The sequence below is a fragment of the Lotus japonicus genome, chromosome 2 (genome assembly GCF_012489685.1).
Source record: "Lotus japonicus ecotype B-129 chromosome 2, LjGifu_v1.2".
NCBI lineage: Eukaryota > Viridiplantae > Streptophyta > Magnoliopsida > Fabales > Fabaceae > Lotus > Lotus japonicus.
This window is the reverse complement of record NC_080042.1, coordinates 11,981,778-11,999,427: the sequence shown is the minus strand read 5'-3', so window position 1 is coordinate 11,999,427 and position 17,650 is coordinate 11,981,778. Positions and strand designations below refer to the sequence as shown.

The window sequence follows — 17,650 nt, the reverse complement described above, 5'->3', positions numbered from 1 at the left end:
GGAATCAGAGTACTAAACAAGGGCTACTCTACTGGTGATCATGTCAAGAAGATCATCAGAAGTTTGCCTAAGGAGTGGAGAGCTTTTGTCACTGCACTGAAACTCTCCAGGAATCTGAACTCATTGAAGTTAGAAGAACTCGTGAGTCATCTCAGAAGTCATGAGATTGAAATCAAGGAGGACAAGCCTCAGAAGAAAGACAAATCTATTGCTCTTAAGTCAAAGTCTGACAAAGCAAAAGCCTATCAGGCAGAAGAGGAAGATTCCTCTGAAGAGCTATCAGATGCGTCTGGTGATGAAGAGCTATCTCTTTTCATAAAGAGATTAAGCAAACTCTGGAAGAACAGACATAGCAAAAGCAAAGGACCAAAGAAGAGTTCAGGAAAATATGAATCTTCATCTGGTCAGAAGAAATCATCTGGAAAGGAAGTCACTTGCTTCGAGTGCAAGGAATCTGGGCACTACAAGAGTGACTGTCCCAAGCTTAAGAAAGACAAGAGACCAAGAAAAGTCTTCAAGAAGAAAGCTCTCATAACCTTTGATGCAACTGATTCTGATGAAGCTGAGTCAGAAGAAGATGAAGCTGTGGAGGCTCTGATGGCTACCACCAGCAGAGGTACTGAAGCTTCAGAAGATGACTCAGACTCTGAGAATGACGATGAGGTATTCTCTAATTTTTCTCCATCTGAACTAAGAACTGCACTATCTAAAATAATGAAGAAACATGATGTTTTAGTAAGTAAATATAAAGAGCTTAAGAGAAAGTATGCTGTCAAAAATAGCGCTTCAGAAGTTCATGAGAAGTCAGTCTCTGAACTCATGGAAGAAAACTATACTCTTGTTAATGACAACGCTGTTCTTCGTGCTAAAAATGATGTGTTAGAAGATCAACTTGCATCGTCTGATGTTAAGTATGAGACAAAGTATGAGAAAGCGTTTCAAAAGTTCCTTGCAAAGGGCATAGACAGAAGTCTTATGGCTTCAATGATCTATGGCATGAGCAGAAATGGGAAAAGTGGCCTTGGCTACTCTCAATCCATGAGAGATGAGTCATCTGAGCCCAAACGCAAACCATTGCATAAGCATTTCGTTCCCGCTGGCACTGTCATTCCAGAGAAGGTTAAACCAAAGGTGGTGAAACCAAAGGGAAAGTTCAAACTTGAAATGTCTAGATACTATACTCAGGTTCCTATGCATTATCCTCCTGCTGCACCCAAAGTTCCAAGAACTTCTGGGAAAACTAACAAGAAAGGACCCAAGATATGGGTACCTAAGACAAAAATTATTCCTGTTGCAGACATCTTATGCAGCTCAGTTAAGACACCTGTCATGGTACCTGGACAGTGGATGCTCGCGACACATGACGGGCACAAGGTCTATATTCCAAGAACTGACACCGCTTAAGTCAGGAGGAGACGTTGGCTTTGGAGGAAACCAGAAGGGAAAATCATTGGAAAAGGCTCTATAGGAGATGGAAAAATTCCAGTTATCAATGATGTACTTCTGGTGGAAGGATTATTTCACAACTTGCTTTCCATAAGCCAAATTGCTGACAAAGGTTACGATGTGATCTTCAATCAAACCGGATGCAAAGCTGTTAGTCAAACAGATGGATCTGTTTTATTTTCTGGGAAGAGGAAAAATGATATTTACAAAATCAGATCTTCTGAACTGCTATCTCAGAAGGTCAAGTGTCTCATGTTAGTTAATGATGAGCAATGGATCTGGCACAGACGTCTAGGACATGCTAGTCTCAGGAAAATCTCTCAACTTAGCAAGCTAAACCTTGTCAGAGGATTGCCTCGTCTGAAGTACTCATCAGAGGCTCTATGTGAAGCTTGTCAGAAGGGAAAATTCACCAAGAAGCCATTTAAAGCAAAGAATGTGGTATCTACAACAAGATCCCTTGAGCTACTTCACATTGATCTTTTTGGACCAGTAAAGACTGAATCCATTGGAGGAAAGAAGTATGGGTTAGTCATTGTAGATGACTACAGCAGGTGGACATGGGTAAAGTTCCTAAGGCACAAAGATGAAACACACACTGTGTTTACCAACTTCATTACCCTAGTTCAGAAGGAGTTTCAATCTTCTGTGATTACTGTCAGAAGTGACCATGGTGGAGAATTTGAGAACAAAGCTTTTGAAGAATTATTCAACTCCCAAGGAATCTCTCATAACTTCTCCTGTCCTCGTAATCCTCAACAAAATGGAGTAGTTGAAAGAAAGAATAGAACTCTTCAGAAGATGGCTCGCACCATGATGCAAGAATCAAGTATGGCCAAGCACTTCTGGGCAGAAGCAATCAACACTGCATGCTACATCCAGAACAGAATATCCATTAGACCAATTCTGGAGAAAACTCCCTATGAGCTATGCAAAGGAAGACAACCTGATATTTCTTACTTCCATCCTTTTGGAAGCTGTTGCTATATGCTCAACACTAAGGAGCAATTGGGTAAATTCGACTCTAAAGCTTTAAAATGTTATTTTCTTGGTTATTCTGAAAGATCTAAAGGTTTTAGAATTTATAATATTATTCATCAAACTGTTGAGGAATCTATCCAGATTAGATTTGATGATAAGCTTGGCTCAGAAAAGTCAAAGCTGTTTGAAAGATTTGCAGATTTAAGCATTGATTGTTCAGAGGCAAATCAACCGAAGAACAACTCAGAGGATGTTGCTCCAGAGGCAGAAGCATCTGAAGATGCTCCAACAACTTCTGATCAACTTCAGAAGAAGAAAAGAATAGTTGCTTCACATCCAGAAGAACTGATCATTGGCAACAAAGATGCTCCCGTCAGAACCAGGTCTATGCTCAAACCTTCAGAAGAGACTCTTCTGAGTCTGAAGGGACTTGTCTCTCTCATTGAGCCCAAATCAGTTGATGAAGTTCTTGAGGACAAAGGCTGGATTCTGGCAATGCAAGAAGAGCTAGATCAGTTCACCAAGAATGATGCATGGACCTTAATGCCTAAACCCAAAGGTTTCCATGTCATAGGAACCAAGTGGGTGTTCAGAAACAAGCTGAATGAAAAAGGAGAAGTAACAAGAAACAAGGCGAGACTGGTGGCTCAAGGCTACAGTCAACAAGAAGGGATTGATTACACTGAGACTTTTTCTCCTGTAGCAAGGCTTGAAGCTATAAGGCTACTGATCTCCTTCTCAGTAAATCACAACATCACCCTCCATCAGATGGATGTCAAGAGTGCCTTCCTCAATGGCTACATTTCAGAAGAAGTGTATGTCAAACAACCTCCTGGCTTTGAAGATGACAAATATCCAGATCATGTTTACAAGCTCAAGAAGTCACTCTATGGATTGAAACAAGCTCCCAGAGCGTGGTACGAAAGGCTCAGCTCCTTTCTTCTACAGAATGAGTTTGTAAGGGGTAAAGGTGACAATACTCTCTTCTGCAGAACCTATATGAATGATATTCTTATAGTTCAGATTTATGTTGATGACATCATCTTTGGTTCTGCTAATCCCTCCTTGTGCAAGGAATTTTCTAAGTTGATGCAGGCCGAATTCGAAATGAGCATGATGGGAGAACTCAAATACTTCCTGGGAATTCAAATAGATCAACCACCAGGAGTAACCTATATCCATCAGAAGAAGTACACATTGGAACTTCTGAAGAAGTTCAACATGAGTGACTGCAACATCTCTAAGACTCCAATGCATCCAACATGCATTCTTGAGAAAGAGGAAGTTTCCTCTAAGGTTTGTCAGAAGCTCTATCGTGGAATGATAGGCTCTCTTCTTTACTTAACTGCCTCTAGACCTGATATATTGTTTAGTGTGCATCTCTGTGCTAGATTCCAATCAGATCCTAGAGAGACTCACTTAACTGCTGTTAAGAGGATCCTCAAATATCTGAAAGGAACCACTAACCTTGGCTTGATGTATAGAAAAACATCAGAGTATACACTTTCAGGCTTTTGTGATGCTGACTTTGCTGGAGATAGAGTGGAAAGGAAAAGCACTTCTAGAAGCTGCCATTTCCTTGGATCTAATCTTGTCACATGGTCAAGCAAGAGACAGAACACAATTGCTCTATCAACTGCTGAAGCAGAGTATGTCTCAGCTGCCACATGCTGTACACAAACCATATGGATGAAGAATCATCTGGAGGATTATGGTTTGTCTCTGAAGAAGGTTCCTATTTACTGTGACAACACAGCTGCTATCTCACTCAGCAAGAACCCGATTCTACACTCAAGAGCAAAGCATATAGAGGTAAAGTATCATTATATTCGTGATCATGTTCAGAAGAGCACTCTATCATTAGAGTATGTTGATACTGACCATCAGTGGGCATATATTTTCACTAAGCCCTTAGCAGAAGATAGGTTTTTATTTATTCTTGAAAACCTGAACATGGATTTTTGTCCAGAGTAAGGTTTTCTTCAGAACTTCTGACCATGGTACCTCTGAAGTCATCAGATGTTACCTCTTTCAGAAGTTACCCGATCAGAAGCACTTAACCCACTGGTTAACCTTCTGTGGTTGGCAACAATACACGTGTCACTTCATTTGTGCCATAGTTCCTTGAGTCGCGTGGTATATCTGCTATAATGATGATGCCTACTCTCCTCTACTATGCTATTTTCAGACTATCTATTTTATAACCGTTGATTTTGCCTTTAATTTCTTAAAACTGTCAACGGTTACCATTAAACCCACTATATGCACTATCACACACGATCTTCCACTCACTTACACTTACGGTTTGAAACTCTTCGTGTGCATTGCATTCATTCATACTCCTCCCTCCAACATTTCCCCTTTCTCTCTAAACCCTAAACCTCATTCTCTGAGAATCATGGGCAAATCGAGGAAACCCAAGGCAAATGTATCTGCCTCTTCAAAAAAAACTACTGAAGAACAAGAGAATCAAAGATTTGAAGAAGCACAGAAGATTCTGAATGCGCCAAATGTAGTCACATGTGTCAAGAAAGCAGAAGAACTGAATGTGTGCTGTGAAGCAAGAGTTGATTTTGACAACCTAGCTGAACATGGGTTCGACATCAGGGATCAAGTCAACTTGCAAGGGTGGTCTGGCTACTTCAACAGGCTCTGTGGTCCGATCTATCACAAATTAGTTGAAGAGTTCTGGAAAAACGCAGTTTGCAAAGACTACTACGTCGTCTCTCATGTGTTGGACAAGAAAATCGTGATTTCAGAAGAATCCATTGCGAAGCTGCTGGGTATGGAGTTCCAGCAAGGTAAAATGATTAAAAACGTTGATGCAAATGTTCCTGGAATGAGGAACGTGGTCAACAAGGCGCTTTATGATAACTGGTCTCAGGAGAAAACCAAGTACAACATAAAGGACTTGAAGCCTCAGATGAAGATTTGGCAGAAGATCTTCATTCAATGCATTCACCCCAGAACTGGAGGAACTGATTACCTGAATGCAACTCAAAAGGTAATCATGTACTACATTTCTATAGGTGAGCCTATATGTTTGCCATTCCTGCTCTTCAATTATCTGAAGGAATGCGTTGAGAAATCAAGGACCACAACTGGTTCTGAGAACAAGAGGTTCATTTCTTACATTCCGTATGGAAGGCTGCTGTCAGATATCTTCGTCCAGAATAAGCTTGTCAAGACTCTGTCAGAGATTGGACTTCATGAAGATCTGGCCATGTCTATTGGCGATGCTCTCAATGGAACAAAGTTGAAGAAAATGCAGATCATTGAGAAAGTTCAAGTTGTTCCCAGAGAAGACACTTCTGATGAAGTTCGTCAGAGGAACTACCCTATTGATGATTTTCCTCTGTGGTCCAAAAAGGATAATCCAGCATGTATTCTGGAGTATGTGAGAATGCTCAGAAGACAAGGAGATCCTATCACTCTTGAGGAGTTTGTCAAAACACTTCCTGAAAGTCCCCCTAAGTTGGCAACAAGGAAATCAAGGAGGGCAACAAGCAGCAAGCCTTCAGATCCTAAGGGCAAAGGGATTCTGACGGAGGAACCTACAAAGAAGAAAGCTGCATCCAAGACTGTGGTCATCAGGGAACCCTCTCCTGAAAGACTTTCTAAGAGAACCTCAGTTCAATCACGTCAAGTATCTAAATCTGAAAGCTCTGAAGACTCATGGGAAGACTCCTCCGGTGAGGAGACTGAAGATGATGATGTTCCTCTAGCCAAGAGGAGAAAAGTTATTGTTGAGGAAGAAGATGAGCAGGATGACCATGAGATCATCCAGAATGTGCTTCAGGGTATAAGGGAATCCTCAGACGCTGAAGAATCCACAGACTCTGACGAAGTGCACTTGGTGAGGAGAAGGAAACTGCCTCTGAAAGGTCCACTTCAGCAAAAAGAGGCAGAATCACAGCAGGCATCTGACCCTGCTTCAGAAGCACAAAGGGAAAGAAGATCAAAACGCACTTCTGATCCTGCCAGGGCTGCACAACTCACCAGATCCACATCCATCAGAAGTCCAAGTAAGGTAATTACTGAAAGCATTAACTCTGATTCTGCTTTAGTAGTTATACCTGAACAACCCCTGCCTATATCTACCTCCATGCCTACCTCAAACCAAACAGCACCCACTCAACCTGAAACACAAGCTGAAACACAAGCTCCTAAATCAACCATCCAAACAGCTACCACAGCCATCCCTTCCATTCCAATCCACACCTTCTCCACATCTACCACAACTGCACCTGTACCTCCTTTCAATCCCTTCATCCAAGGTATTGTTCAAAGTGAGGCTACTCTCCGAACCCTGGTTCAACACTTCAATCCCAAACCTTCATCGACTTCACACACCCTCCTCATAACCCAGACTGGTGAGATCCCTGGTGAGATCCCTGCTGAGGTAGCAAAAGAGGATGATGATGATGTTCAGATTCTTGAACCGCCCTTCAATGTGGAGCCTCTTCAACAAGTAGCTTCCAACTTTGAAGACCAGCTTCAAGACGTTCCTGAAACTTCCTATGTGTCTTTGTCCAACTATTCTGCAGTCAACTCACAGGATCTGAGTTTCACTTCACCAGAGAAGACTGCCACCTCAAGGCAAAGACCTGAAACGATCTCTGAAGCTGAGCACATGGATGAATCAGATCATTCAGGCATTGAGAAGGATCATGAGATTGATTCTACTCCCTCTAAGCAACCAAGACCTGATAGCTCCCATGCTTCAAGCTCCAATGCTGCCAGAACTCCTCAGCCTGTTCTGACCCTGGCCACCTCCTTCCAACCACAGAATCTTACTCAACTCATTCAGGAGTTTTCTGAAGATGCCACCAGAAGACTGAAATGGTTATATCAGGTGACTGATAATCAGTTTGATGCCTCTCTTGTGGATGGTCTATGGTCTGCCTTTGAAAGATGGTTAGAAGGCAAAGTTCAGGAACTTCAGAAGCAGCTTAGCAGGGAGAAACGACTAAGAACTCATGATGCTTCTGAGAGGGCCTATGAGCAAAGGCAGAGAGTGCTGCACAGGGTTTGTGAGCCCTTGAGAAGAGCTATGGCTGAAAGACCATGTGTTGTCTCTGAATGTACCTTAGAAGATGCTGAGATGCTTGCAGCAGAGGTTGCAGAAGAAAGCTCTGACAGTATAGTCATTCTGGAGGATGCATATGTTAATGAAGTTGAGAAGCAAGGGCCAATTCAAGTTGAGACTGCAATGTCTACAGAGGCTGAAGTTGCTACTCATACACAAGCTCCAGAAGTTCCTACCTCAGCTCCAGCTCCAGAAGTTGCTATTCTTGCTGCCCGGATTGACAGGATTCAGGATGATCAGCAGAGGTTATTTCTGATGGTTGAGCAACAAGGACGTGTTCAGAATGAGCAAAGCAAGCAAATTCAGGAGTCCTCAAGCAAAATGGAAGCAATCATGAAGTATCTGATGGACAACCTTCCCTCAACTTCCAAGCCTTGAATTCCTCACCTCTATCATGCATGCATTTAATTGTTATGACTGAATTTAATTTATGCTGACTATGTTAAATTATTCTTCTCTGATTCAATGCACCGTCCATTTAGTAACTCACATGCCTTTATGACTTGATAAGTTTTATGCATGTTTTTCTGTTATTTTTTTCTCCTTATAATCTCCGCAATCCTTCTTCTCCATCACAACGCAATTCACTTCCCTATCATTCAGTTCAATCTTCCCTTCCTTCAAGTTCAAGAATGACTTCTGTCGAATCAATTTCTGAACTCAAGACTATGGTATTTGACCAAGTCTTTCCATGGAGTGTCAATCTATCATCTTCTCAGATCTCTCAAGCTCTTGAGAAGATTGAGAACCTTCTGACATGTTGGCTCACTTCTCATCAGACTCACTGTCTTCAGAACCTTCAAGAAGTTCTGAATGACCTCCTTCGTCTGACCACTCGCCGGGAAGACGTTGAAGCTCAGCTCCAGGGTATATGTCTGCTTCTGGACTATGAAGAAGTTCACCATGAGCGAATCCAGACGCTGTCCAGGAGAATGTTGCCTTGAAGGAAGAACTGGCTACTCAGTTAGCCTCACTTGATCAAGACTTGCGTCCTCTTCATCTTCGAGTTCTCTCCATGAAGAATTCTCGAGCTTTCCTATATATCTAGGATTAGTCTTCTTCATTCCTCTCAATCCTCTGTACCCCTTCTTCGATTCAGCAATAATAACAGTTTTTCTTGCATCATTTACTTGTTTGTTATTGTTGGTTGTGGCTTTGTTTTTCACTCTTTTTGATTGTGACAAAAAGGGGGAGTACATAAAATGTTTTGATAAACCTTTATATTTTTGATAAACCTTTATATTATATAAAACCAGTAGAGGAGAACAAGTATCAATACTTATAGCACATAGATTTTGTCAAGCGTCTCTAATAAGGAATACATTTTGAAGTAATCTTGCTTCTGACGCCTTATTCCAATTATATCTGGACAAAACTCTATGTTATTATGTGATATACGCTAAGTTCTGAACCATCACTTCTGATGAGTATACATCTCTTCAAGCGTAAATTCTGATCACATAACCAGACTCCGAATCTAGATTCTTCACAAATTCATCAAGTCATAGATTCAGGGGGAGTCAGGGGGAGACCCTAGCTCAGAATCAGGTGCTATCCCAGATTCAGAAAGAGCAAGGCAAACCGATACACAAGGATAAGTTTAATCTCTGATTCTTTCTCTCTTATGTATTCAGTTTATTGTGTAAAAAAATTGTTCATCAAAATACTTGTTTTGTCATCATCAAAAAGGGGGAGATTGTAAGATCAAGTTTTGATCAGTGGTTGCATCTCTATGTTTTGATGATTACATTAAGGTTTGTGATGATGAACAATTGTGGTACCCTAACATTTGTCTTCTTAGTTGTGACAAACAGGTTCTGAATCTGACCCAAGTCTATCCATTCAGAAGAAGAACTAAGGGATACTAAAAAGAGAGCTTTAAAGCGTACCATGTTCGTTCAGAACAGTGGAAAATCCTTCAGAAGTTCTGAAGATACAAGCTCTCAAGAGGATCTGAAGAACCAGAGTCAGAAGTTCTGAAGACCAGATGTTCCAGTGGAACGGTCCAGAAGCAGAAGACTCAAGTTCTGAAGACTGGCAAGAAGTTGGCTCTGAAGACCCAAGCTATTCTAGCTCTGACGATCAGAAGTTCTGAGGAACTTGTTCAGAAGCAGAAGTTGCAAGGTCAGAATGAGGTATTTATGGATAATTTTTATAAGCTTTTGCATTACTTATTATTATGCTTATCTATATGATATGAGTTCTCACCCTTCTGTTGGAATGATGTTCTATGCAGACATCGCTCAAGTACCGAGAGTGGTGGAGCTTCTCGCAAGGGTTAGTCGGATGAGCTAGTCTTTAAATATGTTTTTAGTGATGGAGTCATACTCTGTTATGCAACACGGGGAAACGTTTAGTATTTTACCTGAATGTTAAGAAATATTTCATGTATTCACTCTATTTTTTGGATTATGATTAAATTTTGGAGTTGAAATAAATCTGTTGTGCTATGCATATGATGTTGAGAAAAAAAAGTTGAAAATTTATATCTAAATTATGAGCATGACAGGTGTTTTGATTTATGTTTCTAGAGAATAAATGTGATACCCTCTATGTTATGGAGCTTACTCTGATTTATGCTATAATATTTACGCGGAGTTTAGAGGATGTTACAATAAAGTTTGAATAGCGTTTTAAAACTAAAACTCAACCCACTTGAGATTTAATTAAATCTCTTCAACCACCAAAGATAAAAGTGCTGAGATAAGTGTTAAGGAAAGCACACAAATGATTTTATCCTGGTTCACTTGATAAATCCCTCAAGCTAATCCAGTCCACCAGTTAAGGTGATTTCTTCCTTCTTAGAATGAAGGCAATCCACTAATCAGAGTTTCGTTACAACTGCACTTGCTACCTGCAAAGTGACTAACAATACACTGACTTAGCTATCACTAAGATTCACTCTCTTAGTCTTCTCTAGGATCCGACCAACCTTGATCTCCTAAAGGAAAATCAAACAACTGTTTGAAGGTTTGGGTTTACAATGAAATGCTTCTTAGAAAGCTAATAGTAAACACAATTAATACAATGTGAAGAAAGAATGCTTTGAGAGAGTATTTGATTTTCGCGTGAGCTTCAACAAAGTTTCTTCTAAAAAAGCATCTTTCATCTTCAGCCTCTTTATATACTCCAAGGAATTAGGTTTGGAAGTTTGCATGGAATGCTACCGTTAGAGGGCAGATCTGGGTTTTCCAGGTTCTGCTGTGGCTGAATCAGTTAGGTAAGGTCGTTAGGAATGGTACAATTGCTTTTGTACTTTGGATCGCGACATGACCTTTATCCTTGTTGACTTCTGATCAGAGTGATGCTTCATCTTGTAACTTGTGAAGCTTGGTGATCAGAGTCAGAGGGAAGCTTGGATCATCTGACCTTTGTACCTTCTTCTTCTGAACTCAGAGGAGAAGTACTTGGTCTTCAGAGCCAGCTTACTCTTGGACTTCCGAATCTTCACTACTCAGCTTCTGGACTTTCAGAGCTTCTGGACCTTCAGAGCTTATGATCCTTCAGAGCTTCTAGTGAGCTGAATCCTTATCAGAGCTTTATAATCTTCAGATCTTCTGAAGCTTGATCTACTGTTCAGATTGAACATAGTACGTGCGAAAGCGTTGCAGAGGTTACTCTTTGAGCATTGTGCTTCTGAATTATGTGAAATAGGACCAGAGTCATGGCCTGTCATTAGAACACTCAGAAAACAACGTTAGAGTACCAAAACTGTTCATACATAATAGTTAACATGTAATCATCAAAACATAGAGTTGTACAACTAGATCAAAACTTGATCTTACAATCTCCCCCTTTTTGATGATGACAAAACCAAGTATTTTTGATGAACAATTCTTAAACAGTAAACTGAATTCACTTAGAGTTTAAAGAAAAGAAGTAAACTTATCCTGAGGTGAATGGTTTATGTTGCTCATTCCGAATCCAAGTCATAGCTTGATTCTGAGCTTAGCTCCTCCTGAATCTAAGATGAAATTCCGGTTCTCTCACCGGACGAATGTCCTACACGATGCTGGGTCAACAAGTTCGACAATTGACTAACAGTAACAACAATAAACAAAAACACAAGTAAACAAGACACAAGAATTGGTAACCCAGTTCAGTGAAAAACTTCACCTACGTTTGGAGGGTTTCACCCAAAGAAAGGAAATCCACTATCTCATGATTTAGGAATTACAGACACTCATGAACACAACAGTTCATAGTTCACTTCCTAATCTACCCAGTGTATTTCTACTTAGAACCTCAACCTGAGTATGAGAGCCCCTCTCACTTTCTCTCAATCACTGCCACAGTGATTGGTAATAAACAATCAACAATCAGAGTTTGCAGAAGCAACCAACACAGATCATAACCTTGCTTTATAGAATTAGTGAGCAAGATATGATCACAATTAACAAAGAACAAAGAACAATCACAATCCTAAAACACTCGATCTCTCTATTAGTTTCCGTGGTCTTCAAGCTTTAGGTCTTTGTTCTTTTATAGTCTTCAGCAGCGGTGGCTTCGGCAATAGGGTTTCCTTTGCTGAAGTAACAAATATCAGCAACAAATCAAAACTGAATCTCCAAGATATTGTTGCAAAATTCAAACGTGAAGATAGAAACTCAATCTTTTATCAAAGATTGTTTCAACAAATCAAACCCTTCCTGTACAACTACTTGTTCCTCAAGTAACTATAAAAATATATCTTTATAAAATCTACAAGGGCCCACAATTAACGTTCCAAGCATAGGACTGATGTCCTAGCAACACAAAGGCAGATGCCACGGCATCAGCTTCGACATCTAGTTGTTTTTGACAAAATGCAAGACAAAAAAGTAACAACAATCTCCCCCTTTGTCAAATTTTGTCTAAAACAACTTATTGAACAGAGAGAGTAAACAAAGTGAACCAAAGCTCCCCCTTAGTAGAAGACTCCCCCTCAAATGATGCATCTTACTAATAACCAACACACTTCATAAAGCACAGTAAGTGCTAATCAACACACTAGAAGCAGTGTGAACAGAAGCTAATCATCAAATGCATCAAGAACCAACAGTAGCTAAACAACCAGTCAATTACTTGCCTCTGTCTTGAACTTGTCTTCAAATTGTTACAGACCAAAGCTATCAACACAACAAAACACATAGTTTGCACAGCTACACAGATCTACTCCCCTTTTTTAGCACAAATTTGGCAAAGGGTATACAAACTACAGCCAAAAGAAAAAACAAGAACCACAAACTAATCATCAGAACTGGAGTCGCCTTCAGTGTCTTCTATATTCTCTTCAGATTCTCCCTCTTCTTCAATGCTGGCATCCCGAGGAGCAGCACCACCACCACTTGGTTCACCTTCTTGGCCTTCTTCCTCTTGAACCTTGAGAAGCAAAGCATCAGCCTTTAGCTTCCTTGCAGTGCTGATCCTAATAGTCTCCTGTAGGGCCTTAGAAACAGCCAGTAATTCAGCAATATTATCCTTAGTGCTAGATTCACTCACAGGAGCAGGGGCAGAAGTCCTGCTAAATGGCACAGCAATGTCTGTGACATGTGGCTCCATAAACAATCGTTGATCCAGGGTAATAGGAACACTCTTTGGTAAATGAACCTCATCAGCCCTGATGATCTGAGGATGCTGTTGAAGAATAATCTCTGTAAGAAGAGATGGAAATGATATGGGTAGCTTCACAACACAAGTGTCAGCATGCTTCAAGGTCTGTTCAAACACAAAAGACCCAAAATCAAAAGCAGTAGAAGTTCCAATCTTGTAGATCAATCTGGCAAGAGCAGTAGAAACTCCAGAAGTATGTTGGGTAGGAACCCAATTCACAGCCCCAATCCTGTTAAGGATTGCATACTTCACACTCAGTTTTCCTGTAGACAGCAACTTCTTGACTTGGCCAGTAGTAATCTCCTTGGCAATCACATCCAAGGACAACTCCTCATCAACAAACTCAACAGCACTTCTGCCAAGTGCTTTGTTGAACACAGCAGGGGAGAATTCAACACATTTTGCCCTGACACACACCTTTCTAAACTCAACACTTTCAGGAAGTCCCACTTCCACAGACAAATTCACCAGAAATTCTCTCACCAGTTTTTCATAACACCTTCCCACCTTGAGAATGGTCTTCATCAGTCCAGCCTTTTCAATAAGTGCAACCACTTCCTTGCACTCAAGTAGAGCCAACTTCCCTTTCCTTGGCAACTCTGCGTTGGCACACATACTTCCACTTCTGAACATGACCTTCAGCATGAAAGGACACATTGTCAATAGGAACAGCAGGGACATTCTGAGGAATGCGTTTTCCTGCATACTTCTTCTTCTCAGAAGGCAAGATGTCCTCGACATCCCCCTCAACATCTGACCCAGATTCCTCAGCAGCAAGTGGAACCTTCTTGGATTTAACTTTCTGTTGCTTACCTTTTCCCTTCATATCTTTTTGCGTGGACTTGGAAGTTGTTGGAGTGGACTTGGTCTTCTTCTTTGGAGCAGGAGATTCTTCAACATCAGGAACCCTTCTTTTTCTCTTGATCCTTGCAACAACACTATCAGGCAGAGAAGCAGTTAACGGAACATCATCAGAGTCATCATCAGAGATGTTCTGAATAGAGGCACGAGCCTGGCTTGATTCCTTGGACTGAGAATCATCAATGGTCACATGTACTGGTTCATCCTCTTTCGAAGGAGAAGAAGAGCCATCAGAATGAGTGGGTACACCTGAATCTTCACGAGCAGTGAATTCCTTTCCAGAAATTTCTTGAGTTGAACCATCTGCAAGTACAGAAGCCCTAACATCGGGCACAACATCTTGATTAGAACCAATGGGAGAGTTTTCAGCAGAAAGTTCTTCTTCATCTGTGACATCTTCAATAATAGGAGCTTTTGCGGTAGTCTTGTCACAAGCTTGAGACTGATACACCTTTCTTGATGGAATCTTGGTTGTCTTCTTCTCAAACTTCTTCTTAGAACCTGATGAACCACTCTTGAGGCCCATGCATTTCACACCAAGTGGAGTTCTTTCAACCTTGGCCTTGACAGAGTCGTGCTTCCCTGATGCTTCAGACATGATGATTAAAGTGAAACAACACTTTGAACACAAAAAATTGATGAGAAATTGAAAATGAAGGACGTTAAAACTTGCAAAATGAAGAAGTACAATCGGTTGAATAGAGACAATTTGCCCGTTGAAGGAGGTTATATAGCAGTTGAGCAAAGAAGTAGCCTTCTATTTGCTGACATCACAACGACAGTTAATGATGAGAAAAGTAAACCTAGCCGTTAACACCTTTAGGAACGTTAATTGCTATGCTCCTTCAAAGAGGCAAATCCCAAGATTTCCTCTTAATTTATCAAAAGTGCTTGCATCAAGGGGCTTTGTAAATATGTCAGCCAATTTCTTCTCAGTTGTAACATGCTCCAAAGTGACGATTTTATCCGCCACTAATTCCCTGATAAAATGATGTCTTATGTCAATGTGCTTGGTCCTGCAGTGCTGAATAGGATTTTTGGAAATATTGATTGCACTGAGATTGTCACAATACAATGTCATGACATCTTGTTCAACATCATACTCCTTGAGCATTTGCTTCATCCACATGAGTTGAGTGCAACTACTTCCAGCAGCAATATACTCTGCTTCTGCGGTTGATAAAGATACACAGTTCTGCTTCTTACTAAACCACGAGATTAGATTATTTCCTAAAAAGAAACAACCTCCTGATGTGCTCTTTCTGTCATCTGCACTACTTGCCCAATCTGCATCACAATATCCAACTAAAGAAGAGTTTGTATCATGAGTATAGAGAATACCATAATCGCTTGTAGCATTGATGTACTTGATGATTCTCTTTACTTGCAGTAGATGACTTGCTTCAGGAGCAGCTTGGTATCTGGCACATACACCAACATCAAAAGTGATGTCAGGTCTACTAGCAGTAAGATACAACAAGCTTCCTATCATGCTTCTATAGAGACTTTGATCAACATCTTCTCCCTGCTCATCCTTGGTTAATTTAACATGAGTTGCAGCTGGAGTTCTCTTGTGACCTGACTTCTCTAAACCAAACTTCTTGACCAAGCCCTTGGCATATTTGCTCTGTGAGATAAACATGGAATCCTCCATTTGCTTAACTTGTAAACCTAGAAAATAACTCAACTCACCAACTAAGCTCATTTCAAACTCAGACTTCATTTGTTGAACGAAATGCTCCACCATCGTGTTTGACATCCCTCCAAAGACTATATCATCCACATAGATTTGTGCTATCATGAGCTTTCCTTTGTCATTCTTAACAAATAAGGTCTTGTCAATTCCTCCCTTGCAATATCCATTACTAACAAGAAATTCAGTAAGCCTCTCATACCAAGCTCTGGGAGCTTGCTTCAATCCATATAGTGCTTTCCTTAATCTGTATACATAGTCTAGATGATGAGGATCTATGAACCCTGTAGGTTGCTCTACATATACTTCTTCATTTAAGTAATCATTCAGAAATGCACTCTTGACATCCATCTGGTAGAGTCTGAACTTAAGAAGACATGCAACTCCCAACAATAATCTTATAGACTCCAGTCTTGCTACTGGTGCAAAGGTTTCATCAAAGTCAATTCCCTCTATCTGAGTATACCCCTGAGCAACCAGTCTTGCTTTGTTTCTGGTGACAATTCCATTTTCATCAGACTTGTTTCTGAAAATCCATTTTGTGCCAATGATGTTTACTCCTTCAGGTCTTGGAACCAAATTCCAAACTTCATTCCTTGTGAACTGATCAAGCTCTTCTTGCATAGCAGTTATCCATCATTCATCAGTAAGAGCTTCTTTGACATTGCTAGGTTATATCTTTGAAATGTAGCATCCATGAGCCATAAGACTTCTGGATCTGGTTGTTACTCCCTCCTGAAGCTCACCAATGATATTTTCTTGAGGATGGATCTTTTGAATCCTGATGGATGGGGCTTTATTCTGTGTAGACAGCTTGTCTTCATGTTCACCTGTACTTGTATCAGACTCATTGTCGAGGTTGGTTGCTGGAGCATCTGCTAGAACATCTGCACAATCTTCATCTTCACTAAAATTGGATTCCATGCTTGCACTAGGCTTATCATCAACACTCACATTTACTGACTCCATCATGGTTTTTGTGCGAGAGTTGAATACTCTGTAGGCTTTGCTATTTGTTGAGTATCCCATAAATATCCCTTCATAACTCTTTGGATCCAACTTTCTTCTCGGTTCACGATCAGCAAGAATATAGCATTTGCTTCCAAATATATGAAAATGTTTTACTGTAAGTTTCCTACCTTTCCATATTTCATACTGAGTAAAGGAAGTTCCAGGTCTACTGGTGACTCTGTTGTGAATGTAGCATGCAGTATTCAAAGCCTCAGCCCAGAACTTAAGAGGAATCTTCTTGGCATGCAACATGACCCTGGCTGACTCCTAAAGTATTCTATTCTTTCTTTCAACAATTCCATTCTGTTGTGGTGTGATGGGTGCTGAAAATTCATGATCGATTCCTTCTGATTCACAGAACTTAGAGAATTTAGAATTCTCAAACTCCCTTCCATGGTCACTTCTGATCCTTACAATCACAGAGCTCTTCTCATTCTGAAGCCTCAAACACAGGTTCATGAAGATATCAAAAGTTTTTGACTTTTCTCTCATGAATTATATCCAAGTGTACCTAGAAAAATCATCAACACAAACAAACACATATCTTTTACATCCCAAGCTTTCAACCTGCATTGGTCCCATGAGGTCCATGTGCAGTAGTTCCAGTACCTTTGTTGTGGTCTGATGCTGAAGTTTTGTCTGAGATACCTTGGTTTGTTTTCCAATCTTGCATTCTCCACACAGCTTACCTTCACTTATTCTCAGCCTAGGCAAATCTCTTATGGCTTCTTCAACAACTATCTTCTGCATACTTTTCAAATTGAGATGACCAATTTTTGGTGCCATACATTTAGCTCATCCTCCTTTGTTAACAAGCATCTAGAGACTTTAGCTATCTCTTGGGGTGTCCACATATAGCAATTATCTTTCGATCTGACTCCTCTCATAAAGACTTTGTCATCTTCTGTAGTTACAATACAACCTGCTCTGTTGAATTTCACTTCAAGCCCTTGATCACAGAGTTGGCTTATGCTAAT

The 17,650-nt window shown here is 40.5% G+C and overlaps 1 protein-coding gene across 1 annotated transcript; it reads right to left on the bottom strand.

The window, feature by feature from the left end:
- Positions 1-12,742: 12,742 nt before the first annotated feature.
- On the bottom strand, positions 12,743-13,633 carry LOC130736061 (uncharacterized). The gene is made up of 2 exons (XM_057587915.1): positions 13,356-13,633; positions 12,743-13,274 (listed from the first exon to the last, which is right to left on the bottom strand). The coding sequence occupies exons 1-2, from the start codon at positions 13,631-13,633 to the stop codon at positions 12,743-12,745; spliced, it is 810 nt and encodes a 269-aa protein (XP_057443898.1).
- Positions 13,634-17,650: the final 4,017 nt, after the last annotated feature.

What these genes read in the sequence shown, in the direction of transcription:
- LOC130736061 (XM_057587915.1), bottom strand. Translation starts at nt 13,633, where the DNA reads ATGAAGACCATTCTCAAGGTGGGAAGGTGTTATGAAAAACTGGTGAGA. An exon ending in ACAGGAAAACTGAGTGTGAA is followed by an intron (nt 13,275 to 13,355) that starts GTATGCAATCCT and finishes TGCTCTTGCCAG; the next exon opens with ATTGATCTACAAGATTGGAA.